The sequence below is a fragment of the Eurosta solidaginis genome, chromosome 1 (assembly GCF_040869045.1).
Source record: "Eurosta solidaginis isolate ZX-2024a chromosome 1, ASM4086904v1, whole genome shotgun sequence".
Lineage (NCBI taxonomy): Eukaryota > Metazoa > Arthropoda > Insecta > Diptera > Tephritidae > Eurosta > Eurosta solidaginis.
The window spans coordinates 107485400-107502901 of NC_090319.1; the positions used below are offsets into that span (position 1 = coordinate 107485400).

General features: G+C 36.2%; 3 protein-coding genes across 7 annotated transcripts in view; 2 read left to right on the top strand and 1 right to left on the bottom strand.

Annotated features, from left to right (window-relative positions):
* The window catches only part of LOC137236679 (mitochondrial nicotinamide adenine dinucleotide transporter SLC25A51), a 38065-nt gene extending 20724 nt beyond the window's left edge, over window positions 1-17341 (top strand). The window contains exons 3-4 of the mRNA XM_067759575.1: window positions 15954-16083; window positions 16146-17341. Coding sequence (XP_067615676.1) covers window positions 15954-16083; window positions 16146-16430 — 415 coding nt within the window. The 3' untranslated portion in view covers window positions 16431-17341. The remainder of the gene's footprint in view (window positions 1-15953; window positions 16084-16145) is intronic.
* Window positions 1-17502, bottom strand: part of LOC137236681 (adenosylhomocysteinase-like) — a 505973-nt gene that overhangs the window by 427689 nt on the left and 60782 nt on the right. The window lies entirely within an intron of this gene.
* The window catches only part of LOC137236678 (probable cytochrome P450 313a4), a 202487-nt gene continuing 202186 nt past the window's right edge, over window positions 17202-17502 (top strand). For both annotated transcript variants that reach the window (XM_067759573.1, XM_067759574.1), the window contains exon 1: window positions 17202-17340. The gene's annotated coding sequence lies outside the window, so the exon portion shown is untranslated. The remainder of the gene's footprint in view (window positions 17341-17502) is intronic.

A 17502-nucleotide genomic window follows, 5' to 3' on the forward strand; every position in this document is an offset into this window, starting at 1 on the left:
GCGCCAATTAAGTAAGTAAGCAAGTAAGTAAGTAAACAAAAAACTCATTGCTGATAAATTTCCACTAGCTAGAGTTGACGATATTTTAGACAATCTCGGTAGAGCAAAATATTTTTCCACATTAGATCTATTTTCAGGATTTCATCAAATCCCCTTGCATCCTGACTCACGTGACATTACGTCTTTCAGCACTGACCGAGGTGCATTTAGATGGAAAGTGCTTCCATTCGGTTTAAACATAGCACCAAATTCATTCTCACGAATGATGACAATAGCTTTTTCGCGCATACCACCCAACGTCGCATTTCTGTACGTGGACGATATTATCGTCATAGGGTGTAGTGAAGCACACCACATCAAAAATCTTTCAAAAGTTTTCAATACTTGTAGATCTTTCAATCTCAAACTTAACCCAAATAAATGCAACTTTTTACGACCAGAATTTTACATTTTTAGGTTATAAATGTTCAGCCAAAGGTTTTTTGCCAGACGACTCCAAAATAAACGCAATTAAAAAGTATACAAAACCGACTGATAAAGACGCGGTACGACGATTCGTCGCGTTTGCAAACTATTACAGACGGTTTATACCTAATTTTGCGTCTCTGGCAGCGCCTCTAAATCGATTAAGCAGAAACAGAGTTGAATTCGTATGGGATGTTCAGTGCGAAAGAGCCTTTTTATCTTTGAAAGCAGCGTTACTTTCACCAAAATTACTTCAATATCCAGATTTTACTAAACAATTCATTATTACAGTTGATGCTTCCACAACTGGATGTGGCGCTATTTTAAGTTAAGAAAAGCAAGGTAGTGATTTACCAATTTGTTTCGCTTCTAAAGCATTTAATAAAGCAGAGCAGAAAAAACCCATTATAGAATTAGAGCTTTTAGCTATTTACTTTGCAATCAAGCAATTTCGACCATACGTTTATGGCACCCATTTTATTGTAAAGTCAGATCATAGACCTCTAGTATAATTATTCAGTATGAAAGACCCATCTTCAAAACTTTCAAGGATAAGACTAGAACTATCTGAATATAATTTCACTATTGTATATATTAAGGGTAAATCAAACGTTGGCGCTATTGCACTATCGCGCATTACAATGGATGAGATTAAAGAAGCTAACAAACAAATTTTGGCTGTACAGACAAGGGCAATGACAAAAAAGGCAAACGACAAAAATCTACATAGGAAAACAGACAAAAACGACGAAAAACAACTTACTTTACATGTCTACGACAAATTTTCATTTAATTTTTCAAAAAAGATTCCACGAATAAGATCTGCAATTACGTGCGATAAAAATAATAGGGGGACTCGTATAAATGCCTTATAAAGTGTGTAAACGTATACATTTATCTAGTGCGTAAACGAGCTGTCAAATTTTGTATGAAAAATCATTTACACAATTTGTATAAATTTACGCGCACATTTGATTGTGTAAACGCGGTAAACTCAAAGGAATGCAACCTTGCAGACATTACAGCAGGCATTTTCATCAGAAATCTCCAACATCAACAAGTAAAGGCTTTTTAGTTTTGATTTTTCACTTAATCTTGGCATTTTTTAATTAGTATAACAATCAAAAAAAATTTTTTTGGCAATAATACAGTTGATAAACAATCAAGTTTATCAAGAGTATTACTAGGTGCGTTCATATAACAGCGTGTGTAAATGGATATAATTTTACACCTTATAAGTTTATATGCTTTCATGAGTCTCTCTAATAAAACGAGTTTAAGAATTTTTGCGCATATTAAACATAAAAAACTCGAGTTACTTAGTTTTGAGCTTGTTAACGAAATAATGACTTTAGAGAAATTACTTTCGAGGCTTGAATCAGAAGCCGGAAAACGTAAAATTAAGCAAATCGAATGGCCTAAAAATGATATTTTATTCACGCATTATACGATTACAAATTTCAAAGATATTGGAAATACATTTTAAAATCATTAGAAATTATACTAATAGATCCAGTGGAGACAGTAACAGATGAAGATACAATATTAAAACTAATGAAAATTTACCATAATGATCCCATTTCTGGTGGACATTGCGGAATGAAAAGACTTTACGCAAAACTACGAACAAAGTTTTATTGGAAAGATATGACTCGTGATACATCGAAATATATCAAAAATTGTAAAGATTGTCTTTTAAACAAGGTTAAACCTAAAACAAAAGAAAAACTAGTGTCAACGCCAACACCTTGTAAACCATTTGAAATAGTAGTCATTGATACAATAGGACCGTTGCCAGAATCGAAGTATGGTTACAGGTTCGCAGTTACCATAATTTGCGATTTAACAAAGTACTTAGTAACAGTAGCGGTTCCGGATAAAAGTGCGAAAACCATAGCTTCTGCGGTATTCGAGTCATTTATTTTAACATATGGTCCAATGAATTCTATGAAATCTGATCTAGGCACGGAATATAAAAATGAAGTGTTCTCAGAGCTGACAAAACTTTTAAAAATCTAACACGATTTTTCCACAGCGTATCATCACGAAACGTTAGGTTCAATCGAACGAAACCAACGAGTATTTAACGAATACTTGCGCGCATATCTTAATGACACGTTTTCGGACTGGGATACCTACTTGAAGTATTTCACGTTCTTTCACAATACCACTTCGAATACAGTTTTTGATAATAAATTTACACCGTTCGAATTAGTATTCGGTAAAAACCCCATTTTACCTAGTGAACTTCAAAAAGTAAAAGTTTATCCAATTTATGATGTAGAGAATTACGCGAAAGAGTCGAAATACCGCATGCAAAAATCACATATATTGGCGCAAGAACTTTTAAACAAACATAAAGTTCGAAATAAATATTATTATGACAAGCATGCATGTCCGTCAAAAATTAGCGTAAATGATAAGGTTCTAATACAAAAAGAACCGCGCGATAAACATGCAAGTATATATTAGGGGCCGTACGTAGTTAAAGAAATAGATGGGACGAATGTAAAAGTTTTTGATAAAGAAAAGAAAAAAATTAAAAACTGTACACAAAAATCGTGTACAAAAGGCACAATAAACCTTTAGGCAACTCACGTTTTATTTACAAATACGAAAGTTACAAATTTAGAAATGTAATATTTAAATAATAACTTATTTGAAGCGCACTTCTATACAATGTTAAAAAAAAAAAAACTTGTAATGTATCAAATTTACAAATAAATATAAGATGTAAACACACGACTTAGTAGCTAAGAGCTAAACCATAAACATATGGGAAAGATGAATTATATAAATCCAAAAAGGTTATAATACATAAACTTCACAAAATACTCTGACTAATGGTTTTATTTAAACAAAAGTCATTAAAAACTGAATACTTATAACAAATTGTATACATATACCATGCAAATTAATTGCATATTGCAATGCAAAAATTTTCAATTACATTGTACAAATAAATTTAATTATCATTAAATAAAATAACATGTATAAGTAAATTTCATTATTATATTTCTACATATTAAATAAGTTTATAATTTTTTATTATTAACCGGAAGATAAGCTGATGTATGTTTGAGTTCATCACTTTAACATATTGTCGGGCAAGAAGAAGCCAGCAGAATTGATCACTCTGCCGACTTCTTCTTCCCAAAGGAGGGTGATGTAGCGACACCCTAAGCGCAACTCACCACAACAAATACCACAACATACCCAAGCGCTGGGTTGCATTCGGTCAACTCGTCCAAGAACAGCTGATGCATGTTTGATACAGATCCGGTACGCTCCGTTAACACATCACCATTAAGGTGCTAGCCCGACCATCTCGGGAACGATTTATGTGGCCACATTAAACCTTCAGGCCATAACTCCCTCCCACCCCCAAGTTCCATGAGGAGCTTGGGGTCGCCAGAACCTCGTCTGTTAGTGAAACAGGATTCGCCGCGGATAGGTGAGGTTGACAATTGGGTTTGGAGAAGCTATATATTGCGCTGGCAACCTGAAGGGTTACGCTACACAGCTCCTTGAAGCTGGTATTTTAGTCGCCTCTTACGACAGGCATACCTACCGCGGGTATATTCTGACCCCATAACCCGCTGGGGTCACATTGCTCGTCATTGCAGCACCGGTCCTGGTAGTTCCAACATGGCTGGGCGTAAACGCAAAGCTTGAGGAGATAAACAAGAACGAGTCAGATGTAAAGATCGAAAACTTGCCCCAGCTATTGAATGTCCTGTGATATCTATCTCGCGAACTGGAAGAAAATCGAGCAGTGTTACCGTAGTAGGATATGTGGATGGCAAGGAGCGTTTACTGACTGTAGACACGGGCGCATCTCCAATCTGATTTGGTCAACAGGAGAGTAAAGCCATTACCTGGAGCAAGGTTGCGTACGGTCACTGGCGAGTATAACCAAGTCCAAGGAGAAGTATGTGAGGTCTTAGTTGGAAAGATCACGATTCTACACAAATTCGTTGTGGCAGAGATTGTTGATGAAGTCATATTGGGAGTGGACTTCTTAGTTGACCATGACATCAGGATCGATATGCGGAGAAGGATTTTCCGCTAGAAGAACCAGGATATACCACTTAACTTTAGCTTGGAGAAAGGGTTCAGCAGTAAGCGAGTGCTGGTGGAGGAGATTGGACAGAGACCACAAAAGTCAAGGAAAGGTTGATGGAACGAATGGGCCAACCAAATCAAAACCGAAGGTACCTGCGAGAGAAACACTGGCATTGAAAACCCCTAATGGGTGCACTAAAACAAACGACAGAATTTCCCAGAAAGAATGCAAAGATGGTTTCAAGCCAGGGCGCACTACTGTTGTGAACCGTCGGAACGATACTGATTATGCGAGGCCAATCCGTCAAGCGCAAGCTCTACGAAGTAGTTCATTGGCCAAACAACAGAGTGTGAGGGAACGGTCCAGGAGGGCATTGTGACGAATATTAGTAACACTAAGTGATACATCACTAATCTGATACTAAGTAAATAAAGCCAAAACAACAATAAAGCAAGCTGCCACACTTGTATGTACGTAAACAAATGAATCATGTTGATAAGAATTAATAGCCTTTATATTAAATAATATATTCTTAAATTTTTGAGCTGAAGGCCAATTTAAATAAAAACACAACTTTTTGTATTATAGTTGTATAATTTATTCTTGTCGATATTTCGGCTTTATTCTAAAGCCATCTTCGGGACTAGGGGTATAAAAAAAAAACACAAACCATTAGAACGTATTCATCACAATGTTTACGAATATACATATAATAAGCGACTTACTCATATAAATATGTTCGATCGACTAAATTAGCAATGGACAAAAATCTGTGCTGAAGGTACAAAAAGCAAAAGCATGAAAAATAAACAAATGTACAAAATACCGCAAATGTAAACAAATTTTCAAGAACAGTAAGTATAACCAAAAATTTTACAATAATAAAATAAATGTAACAATAAGACATAACTTAGTATGTATATCAACCCCCTTTTGCTTAGTTGTTGTCTTGAAGTATGCTGGATGCTGAATATTCTTATTTAAGTGAGCGCGGTGTATGTTGTTGTTGTTTCAAAATCAAATTGCTATAAGCACTCGCACAGTGGGCAGTGTCCATTTTAAAATCAATTCGTTTTTCACTAGGAGTGTTCAATATATGTAGCATTTCTAAGGTATAGGGTTTTTGGTAATGTTTTTCCTTCTCCAATATATTTACGTTCTCAAAATCAGGGTGATGTCCTGTATCTTTGCAGTGGGCAGATAGGGCCGTATTATTTCCTAAAAACTGTTCCTTAATTTTATGTTTGACCTGTGACCGGAAATCCTTGTCATGAGCTTGTGTTTTGTTGTCCCCACATATACCTTCTCGCATACGCGGAACCCGTCGCCGTTGCATGGGATTCGATAAACTACGTCAGATTTCTCGAACTTGGGGATCTTATCCTTTATGTTATTAAAAACTTGCTTTAGTGTATTTTTGTACTTGAACGCCAGATTATAGTTATCCTTGTCGTATAGATTGGAGCTCTTGATCCTCTCCGATAATCACGGAACATATTCCATTGTCAAATACTTTTTGTTGGCCACGTCCGTTCTTTTTTCTTCATTATTTTTCGTGGTATGAAAATTGTGATTAAGTCTATTTGTTAACTCTTTGGGAAAGTCGTTCTGTTCCAGGGTTACTTTAATTATTTTAATATTTTTCTCGTGGAAAACCTCATCACTGATTGTGAGAACCCTTCTAATAAATTTTTTCGCCGTGTTTATTATTGTCCTTCTTTCATGCTTGGAGTTGTAGCTTATCAGCCTTCCAGAAGACGTTGGTTTCTGATACCAGTCAACAAGTAACTTGTTATTCTTTCTGACTATTAACGTATCGAGGTAGGGGATTTGACCATCCTTTTCTATTCCTACTGTAAATTGTATGTTCTTGTGGTACGTATTAAGCATGTGGAGCATATTTTAATGTGTTCTTTTTTGACGACAGCAAAGATGTTGTCCACATATTTTGTTAGCAGTCTTGGTTTTTCTTTGGACTCTAGCTCAAATTTTGTCAGTAGCTCTTCCATAACTATATCCGCTATAACTGGCAAGGCTGGTGACCCCATAGGCATTCCTAACCGTTGCTCGTATACTTTTTCATTATATTTAAAATATCTGTTTTCTTTTATGCAAAATTTAACTACTGTTAAGAGAAACTCTTTGTTCATCAACGTATTGTAACGAATTTGCTGCAAATCCTCATATTTGCAATCCTCTGCTAAGTTCGAATCACTAAACTGTCGAATAAATAACTCCAATTTGTAATAATGAAAAATGGCCTTTATTAAAGTACTTTCAAAATAACAAACTGTGCAACGAATAGCTTGCTTAATAACCACACTGATTGATAGCTCAATGAAACTCTACTATTCAAAATAACACTGCTATTGCTCGCTAGATATCGTCTTAATCAAACTGCTTGACAACTCAAATCAAACTGAATTACTTCTTACTCGCCTGCCCCGCTTTTATAGTTTACGCTGCATACTTCTAGGCACTTCGATTTCCAGAAGTTACTAGTTAGTTTCGGCTACAAAATCGCCAGCCACAACTACGTGCACAAATTATTGCTCTCTCTTGTGACAACTCAGATAAGATATATGCATGTGTTTGTGCATTGCCGCTCCGCTGCTCGTATACGTACATATGTGTAGACGCAATTATTTGTTCGTTTATGTAGATACATAATGATTGAATTATTGATGTGAATGTTTGTAGTTTACAGTCTCTCGCGCATACATAGGCGTATAAGTAAATGCATCTGTGTGTGACATCTTTCGGCTGCCTTATATATGTGTATACATGATTTGATTATTGACGTAAATACTGCTTATCGTGGCCTTGGCATCGCCTTAGTGATGGTATAACTTAGTGATGTTAACATCCGTGACACTGCCCTCCACCTAATTCTGATCGTCCCGATCAGACAAATCTCTCGATCTAAACGCCGCTAGCATCTCCAAATGAACCACCTTTCTATTTCGTGGTTTCCCAATGGTTTGTATGCGGTAGATGGAATTACTGATCTTCTTCGCAACCTTGTACGGGCCTTCCCAAATGCACCGAAATTTGGATGGAACACCTTTCCGCCGGTGAGGGTTGTTTAACAGTACCAAATCTCCCTCCAAGAACCCTTCCGAATTATTGTTCTCATTATACCTGCGTTTGATCTTACTACTCATTATCCTTAGTCGTTCCCTCGCACTCTGTTGTTTGACCAATGAACTACTTCGCAGAGCTTGCGCTTGACGGATTGGCTTGACAGTATCGTTCCGTCGTTTCACAACAGTAGTGTGCCTTGGCTTGAAACCACCCTTGCATTCTTTCTTCGTTTCAGTACGTCCGTTAGGGCTTTTCAATGCCAGTGTTTCTCTCACAGGTACCTTCGGTTTTGATTTGTTTGGTCCATTTGTTCCATCAACCTTTACCTTTGAATTTCGTGACCTTCGTCGAGTCTTCTCCACCAGTACCCGATTACTGCTGAACCCTTTTTCCAAACTAAAGTTAAGTGGCACATCTTGGTTCTCATAACGCATCACCCTTCTCTGCATATCGATCTTGATGTCATGGTCAACCAAGAAATCCACTCCCAATATAACTTCATCAACAATCTTTGCCACAACAAATTTGTGTAGAACCATGACCTTCCCAATCAATACTTCACATATCACTTCTCCCTGAACTTGGTTATACTCGCCAGTGACCGTACGCAACTTTGCTCCAGGTAACGGTTTTACTCTCCTGTTGACCAAGTCAGATCGGATCAAGGAATGAGATGCGCCCGTATCTACAGTCAGTACACGCTCCTTGCCATCCACATTCCCTCTGACGGTAAGACTGCTCGATTTTCTACCAATTTGCGACACAGATATCACAGGGCATTCAATAGCTGGATCTAGCTCTCTACCTCTTACTCGCTCTTGCTCATCTCCTCCAGCTTTGCGTTTACGGCCACCCACATTGTTGGAACTATTGGAATTGCTACTGCAATGACGTGCAATGTGACCTGGGTTACCGCACTTGAAACATTTCATAACTCCGGCATTTTTCTGTTGTGATCCCTTCAGAGCTTCCAAAATTGTATCTACCCACTCCGGCCTTTCTACTTCCACACGATGAGCTTTGTATGCTGGTTTACTCAATAATGACGCCGTTTCCTGAGTCAATGCATGGGATACCGTTTCAGAAAATGTTTGCTTTGGGTTCGCGTATGTGGCTCGCTTCGTTTCGACGTCCCGTATGCCATTTATAAAGCTCTGAATCTTCACTCTTTCCGTGTATTCCACGGGTGCATCCGCATCTGCAAGATGAGCCAATCTTTCAATGTCCGAAGCAAACTCCTGCAAAGTCTCGTTAGCTTTTTGGTAGCGGTTTTGCAATTCTATTTGAAATATCTGTTTCCTGTGTTCGCTTCCGTATCGCCGTTCTACAGCAGCCATCAATGCGTCATAACTGTTCCGTTCGTACTCTGGAATAGTCTGTAAGATTTCCGCGGCAGGCCCTTTCAGTGCCACAAACAGAGCTGCAACTTTATCTTCAGCATTCCATTGGTTCACTGCTGCGGTCTTCTCAAACTGTAGCTTAAAGACCTGAAAAGGAACAGAACCGTCAAAGAATGGTGTCTTTACCTTTGGATTACTCGTTGAAACTGCTGGGCGATTTAGTTGCAACTGCTCGATACGTAATCTCAAAGCATCCACCTCGGCCTCGATTTTTTCTTCAAACTGTAAAATTTTTGTATCTTGCGCCTCCAACTTCGAGGAAATTCATCCTTCTTGCTCTTCCAGTTGAGCAGAGATCTGCGATGATATCTGTGCTGAAATTTGCGCCGACATTTCGGATATCCGTGTTTCTTGTGCTTCTATCATCGATGTTATTTCTGACGACATTTCTGCAATATGTGTCTCCTGTGATTCCATCTTGGATGCCATATATGTTTTCTGTTCTTCCAGTTGAGTTTCCATTTTGGATGTTATACGTGTCTCCTGTGATTCCAGTTGAGATGCCATTGTCGATGTTTGAGCATATATTGCAGCCAAAATCATGTTCAAGTCTGTGCTCGTAACTGTCTGCGTAACTGTCTCTTGCATTTTTGTTGTTTCCTCGCCATCAAGATGAAAGTCATACTCTTCCACGTTAATTCCTTCTACTTCCATTGCCTCTCGTAGCCGTGCCTGAAGTTTAAGTTTAACGCCGCTTGTATTCAATCCACGGCTCTCCAACTCCCTCTTCAGTTGCTGGATCTTCAATTCACTGAACTTTGCCATGTCCTTGTTGTCCTCTGGAATTTATTCAACAATTCCTCTTCTGACACCAATTGTAACGAATTTGCTGCAAATCCTCTTATTTGCAATCCTCTGCTAAGTTCGAATCACTAAACTGTTGAATAAATAACTCCAATTTGTAATAATGCAAAATGGCCTTTATTAAAGTACTTTCAAAATAACAAACTGTGCAACGAATAGCTTGCTTAATAACCACACTGATTGATAGCTCAATGAAACTCTACTATTCAAAATAACACTGCTATTGCTCGCTAGATATCGTCTTAATCAAACTGCTTGACAACTCAAATCAAACTGAATTACTTCTTACTCGCCTGCCCCGCTTTTATAGTTTACGCTGCATACTTCTAGGCTCTTCGATTTCCAGAAGTTACTAGTTAGTTTCGGCTACAAAATCGCCAGCCACAACTACGTGCACAAATTATTGCTCTCTCTTGTGACAACTCAGATAAGATATATGCATGTGTTTGTGCATTGCCGCTCCGCTGCTCGTATACGTACATATGTGTAGACGCAATTATTTATTCGTTTATGTAGATACATAATGATTGAATTATTGATGTGAATGTTTGTAGTTTACAGTCTCTCGCGCATACATAGGCGTATAAGTAAATGCATCTGTGTGTGACATCTTTCGGCTGCCTTATATATGTGTATACATGATTTGATTATTGACGTAAATACTGCTTATCGTGGCCTTGGTATCGCCTTAGTGATGGTATAACTTAGTGATGTTAATATCCGTGACAGTATATTCTTTGATATCATTCCACTTCGAGGCTATGATTTCAATCGCCAAATCAACAGGAATACTGGGGAATAACGAAACCACGTCAAATGACACCAAACTCTCATCGTTATAAATGTATGTGTCTTTGACCTTGTTCCAGGATTATCGGAGAGGATCAAGAGCTCCAATCTATACGACAAGGATAACTATAATCTAGCGTTCAAGTACAAAAATACACTAAGGCAAGTTTTTAATAACATAAAGGATAAGATCCCCAAGTTCGAAAAATCTGACGTAGTTTATCGAATCCCATGCAACGGCGACGGGTCCCGCGTATGCGAGAAGGTATATGTGGGGACAACAAAACTCAAGCTCATGACAAGGATTTCCGGTCACAGGTCAAACATAAAATTAAGGAACAGTTTTTCAGAAAATAAGACGGCCCTATCTGCCCACTGCAAAGATACAGGACATCACCCTGATTTTGAGAACGTAAATATATTGGAGAAGGAAAAACATTACCAAAAACGCTATACCTTAGAAATGCTACATATATTGAACACTCCTAGTGAAAAACGAATTGATTTTAAAATGGACACTGCCCACTGTGCGAGTGCTTATAGCAATTTGATTTTGAAACAACAACAACATACACCGCGCTCACTTAAATAAGAATATTCAGCATCCAGCATACTTCAAGACAACAACTAAGCAAAAGGGGGTTGATATACATACTAAGTTATGTCTTATTGTTACATGTATTTTATTATTGTAAAATTTTTGTTTATACTTACTGTTCTTGAAAATTTGTTTACATTTGCGGTATTTTGTACATTTGTTTATTTTTCATGCTTTCGCTTTTTGTACCTTCAACACAGATTTTTGTCCATTGCTAATTTAGTCGATCGAACATATTTATATGAGTAAGTCGCTTATTATATGTATATACGTAAACATTGTGATGAATACGTTCTAATGGTTTGTTTTTTATACCCCTAGTCCCGAAGGTGGCTTTAGAATAAAGCCGAAATATCGACAAGAATAAATTATACAACTATAATACAAAAAATTGTGTTTTTATTTAAATTGGCCTTCAGCTCAAAAATTTAACAATATATTAACAAATTAATCATGTACACACATGCATACAAGCAGCAGAGAAATTCCCACAAACGCATGTCATCATCAGCTACTACTTCGCTCACATATACACACGCATATGTTTACACATTAAAAATACACCCGCGTATGGCTGGTGACCAGTTAGAGGATTCTAGAAGAAGACAAGTCTAGACATTTGGGCAGAGAGTATAAAAGCAACAGAAGCTGAGTAGTCCGTAAACAGTTTGATTTAAGCAGGTTATTGGTTGTGAAGTCAAGTGTTATTGTAGTCTAATAAAGGCCATTTTTGCATTATTAAATAGTGGAGTTATTTATCCTACAATTTAGCGATTCGAACGTTAGTAGAAGATTTGGAATAAGCGGAATTTCCTGAAATTCGTTACAGTATTATGAATGTGATTGAAAGGGAGATTTGTCTGCCATTTCTTAGAAATTTTTTCACTTGTTAAATTAAAGGAAATGCATCAAAATAGTTAAAGTAAATTGTTAGGTTTTGATCCCACTCGTTGGTGGACCAGCCGGCAATAATGGAATTTTTAATTCGTTTATTTATAAAATTAAATTAAATTTCTCCCGACGAAACAAAACTATTCTAATAGAAATTACTTCTAAGTTTGATAGTTCTTAATTACTGGGGGAATAAAACTGCTTTAATATTTTGTTATATAGGATGTGTGCCAATAAGTAACATTCTACTGAATGGAAAAATGAGGCGTAGGTACAATTTTTTTATTTTAGTCAACAATTTACGATTTGGCTGTGCCATATAAAATGTGAAAGTTTGACATTTAGCTAACCAAAAAAGCATGTGCTAAGGTGTTAACTCTTTATTTTTAAATATATTTAGCTATATTTCCAAGTTTATCCTTTTAATTTTTTCATTTCGCGTGTTTTCGGTTTGCTGGGCCTTACATAGTTTCAATTATTTATGTTTCAGCTAAAATTTTAATAAGCCTCTAAAGGCTAGGGAAAACTCTGACGTTCCTAATCACCACGATAAGTATCAAAATTTTCTATCAGCATGTCCAAATTTCATCCACGGTAGACGTCACAGTTAAAAACAGTATGCAGTTCTAAGAAAAGCAAAAAATCCATACAAAATTACACTCAAGAAATGCTCAGGAAAGATTTCGTTTGTCAAATTTTCTTGTGCAGTAGGCAGTTCTTGTTAATGCGGATTCCAGCATAAACACTAGCAACGAAATCAGCTCTGAAATCCAGTAAAGAATCTCTCTTGGCATAATGATAATTTGGACTAGGTAGGCAATTGAAAAGTAAAGTCCTCTCTCTGCTCTACAAGTCACTTATGGTACCCGCCCTACTATATATATGGTGCAGAAGCATAGACCATGACAACATCAGGTGAAGCGGTTCTGGGAGTGTTCGAGAGAAAAGTTCTTCGAAATATTTATGGACCTCTACGCGTTGGCGAGTACCGAAGAAGATTTAATTATGAGCTGTACGAGCTTTACGCAGACATCAAAGTAGTCCAGCGAATTAAAACACAGCGGCTACGCTGTCTAGGCCGTGTTATGCGAATGAAAGATGACGCTCCGGCTAAGAAAGTATTTTTATCCGAACCCGCCTATGAAACCAAAAGAAGAGGGCGGCCCCACTCCGTTGAAAGGACCAGGTGGAAAGCGATTTAAACTCCCTTAGTGTTACCAATTAGCCAGTTGGCAGAGCGAAAGCGCGTCTTGTTGGACTTCCATAACTATTTAAAATGTTAAGCGCCATTTAAGTAAGTACGCAGTTCTTAAAAAATTTCTACCACTATTTTCTTAAGACCTTTAGGAACAAATTCATTCGGCAACTCTGGTTTTGCTAAGAAATTATTGACTGTGTACTGCTGCTTAAGGAAAAAGTGATATTACAGAAGGCAAACAAACCAAAACAGTAAAACATTTATCAAAATCAATTGAAATTCAATATTTTATGTGTATTGTGCGTGAATCACCATGCATCGTCAAATGTCAAAATTTCCTGGCTGCTCCTTTTTCCATGCAAAAGAAATAAAGCAAAATATTTCTTAAGCGTTTACATAAAAGCTGCGCAGGGCCCTTAACCGGCAAGGCCCGGTTTTTCAGTATTTGGTTAAGTTAAACTTAAACTATGTTTGCTTAAGCTCTAGTCAAATTTAAACTCCAGTTAAACTACTCAGCACTGTCACAGTTTCAGGCCACCTTTGGGGTAGGCTTTTTGTGCGGCAACATTGGTTTTTATTATCTAGATAATTTTTAGATACGGCATCAGCTGGATTTTGTTTACCCAACAAACATGGAAAAAATATTTCTCCAGCGAAATATATCTAGTTCCGGAGGTGATATCCAACATCACTATTTAATTATTCTTAAATCAGACAGTTCTCTTATTGATATCCATTTTCATTCTCCAATCACTATCCAACCTTTGAGGGATTTTGTAAAATGTTTAGTTCTCGAGTCTCCAACGTCGAGACATTCCTTAAGACTTCATTCGTAAATTATTTTCCGACCTTTGAGAGATTTTGAGAAATGTACAGTTCTTAAATGAATATTCAACACATTTCTCCAGTTGATATCCTACATTGGATATCGAGTTGAGGTGGAGTTGAAAGCAAAATCTCCAAGGTGGTACCACCAAAACCAACAGCTGTTTATTGTGAAAAATAAACACCTGTTGATAGCAGTAATGAAGCGTAATTAATCAAAAATAAATTATATATATTTTATTTCAATGTTGAAGATTATTCGAGCTCGAGGCCAAATACATATATATTATTAAAACACGATACCTTTATCAATATATATCATGATTTTATTGGTGTCGATATTTCGAGTTCATTCTGAGCTCATTATCAAGACTGTAACTAAACATAAAAACATAAAAAAATTAAAGTCATAAATACATATAATAATGCATAAGCACTACCTCCACTCTTTAGCAGTGTCACTGATCTACTGGTTTGACAATATTAAAATACAGAAGAGCAAGTAGTTAAAATAGATAGAAATATGTAAACAGATAAAAAACAGTAGTTGTACACAAAAATAATACACTAACAATTGTACATTGAATATCAATAGTGAGCGATGCTCAGCTCATTGCTTGTTATATATGTAACATAATTAGAATGGAGCATAATGGGGATTACACATGTACAAATTTGTTTGCCAAACGTGTTTATGTTTCAGAAAACTGTTTTCAAACTATTGTGTAAATGGTAAAATCTATTTAATTTAAAACATTTTTAAAACCTAACGAATCTATCTTAGGGTCTAAAACGCCGTTATCGTACATGCAAAAATTACATCATGTGATATGTTTGGTATTATTTATTAAATGTATATACGCGAAAGCACATTTTTCGGTTATTTTTTGATATTTTTATGTTTAGTTACAGTCTTGATAATGAGCTCAGAATGAACTCGAAATATCGACACCAATAAAATCATGATATATATTGATAAAGCAATCGTGTTTTAATAATATATATGTATTTGGCCTCGAGCTCGAATAATCTTCAACATTGTAGTATTTAAAGGCCGAATAATAAGAATATAATTAATATATTTTATTTCATTTTTGTGAAAATACTGTGGTATGGAATCTTACATTCTAGTCCAGTTAGAGAACCACAAGTTGGGAATTAAATTTTTTAAACTTAAGTAATAGCATTTTTTGTTTTACAAAAAATTCCCTCTTTTGCTGAGTACGCTATGATTCTCGAGTTGAGTCACTGTTTCAAAACAACTCTTGAGATTTTAAAAGTATGTCTAGTTATCAACATGAGTTCTAATGATACTCAAGCCCAAATGCTAGTTGGGTATATTCGGCGCCATTTCGAATGAACGCAAATAACTGATAGGTTAACTAGAGTTTAACCCTGCCAGATCGGCCGCTTAAGCTCAGCTTAAACTTCAGTTAAAGTACACTGAAAAAGGTTAAGCGTAGTTTAACTGACAGACTGAGTTGACCTTGTACTTGAAAAACCGGGCCCAAGAAGACTCAGCAGTGGTAAACTGTTATATTCACCTCTTTTAATAATTGGGGCTGCCAGGCAATGATTTTCGGGTGTTTCAGAGTGTTGTGTACCAAATTTATAGGGGTGGAAACATTCTTTTAGAAAAGGAGAAAAAGTTAGGGATGGAATACAGTACACATGCTCAATCCGGTGGTGACTGGCCAAAATAAATAGCAGTGATTTTTACTCCCATCAAATGAATGCATAAGTCAAAAAGTAATGTATTTTTTTAACAACTTGGACTGACGTCAGTTGATACTATAATATACATATTTACCTAAGATCTCTTTTTAATTATAGCTATGTACTAGTTCATCATGGATTTCTGGAACTATATAGAGGTATTGTACCAGTGCTTTGGCGTAATGGTCCATCAAATGCCATGTTCTTCATGCTTCGAGAAGAGATGTCTTTACTTTTGCCGGAAACTGTAAGATTTTCGAGATACAGAAATATTTTGTTGCTAATTTTTTATTATTTTTGCACATAAAGACATCAAAAGCAAATAAAACAGCACAAGACTTCGTCGCAGGAGCAGTAATTGGAGCATCAATTAGTACAATCTTTTATCCATTTAATGTGATTAAAGTTGCTATGCAGAGCGAAATGGGACAGAAGTCGGCGAGCATGTGGACGATATGTAAAAGAATTTACTTTGAACGTGGCAATCGAATCAAATATTTCTACCGTGGATGTGGATTTAATTCGTTTCGTTCTTTTCTCAGTTGGGGGATTATGAATACAGCATATGAAAATTTGAAGAAATTAATTTCATAAGCTTCAAAGTTAAGAAAAGGAAGAGGTTCATATGGGGTTTCGGTTTTTTCGTAAATGAGCAAAATGCACTGCATTATTTAAGGCAAAAAATGCACTTAAATACAGCAGCGAGCAGAAAAATTACAGTGACAATTTTGTGAAATTCCGCCAGTTAACCTTTTTTATTTTCGATATTTGAAGAAAAAACTTCTTCGAATTTCGTAACTGAAACCATCAGGAATGAGCTCAATTAAGTTCACTTTCGAGTCAAATTGCGTAGTGTGCATATATATTGCCGAATACAACAAGCGAATTCGAGTGACTGGAGTTCCCTCTACCAAAAAAAAAATGTTTTTTAGATTGGTTTTCATAGTTTCAATTAGACAATTTACAGAAGTCTTTTCTTGAAATATCGAAAATAAAAAAGGAGAGTTTAATTGACAAAATTTGATAAAAAAATTGCTACGGCTATTTTTCCTTTCGCTGCTGTATGTATGTATGTACAGTATATATACATATATTGTAAACAGTTATAATCCAAAAAGTTTTTCGATACTTTTAGTTGCCTCGCAAGAGTATACTGGTGAGATTATGCTCAGATGCATAGGCAAAGATTGCCGTGCTAAAGGTCTTTAAATTTAATTTTTGTAATTAAATTGTATAAAAAAATAAAACTTTCTATACGATTTCCCACCATGTAAAAATTTTTAATTACATCTGTTTACAATACAACGGACGATGTATATACTGAAGCGGGACGTGGCGAACGGTCTATTTATCCGTAATTTGTAAATATTTCTCGCTTAGATTTGAAGCAGTGGTCGTCATTTAATAGCACAATCATGCAGATTCAATTCACACGGATCGCTTCGCTATTTCGTTTATTGAGTGTGTTAGTCGCATCCGAACAAGCGGAGTAGCAACATCAGAGGTGACTATTGTTTATTTACTAATTTCAAAATGACATATATTGCAAACAAAAGTTCAAATGTCTAATTTTAAGCTTTTCAATGTCAGCATTATATTTAATTTAAATTTTTTGGTACTCTCATGTATAAAATAACATCATAACATATTTACGAAATATTTTTTT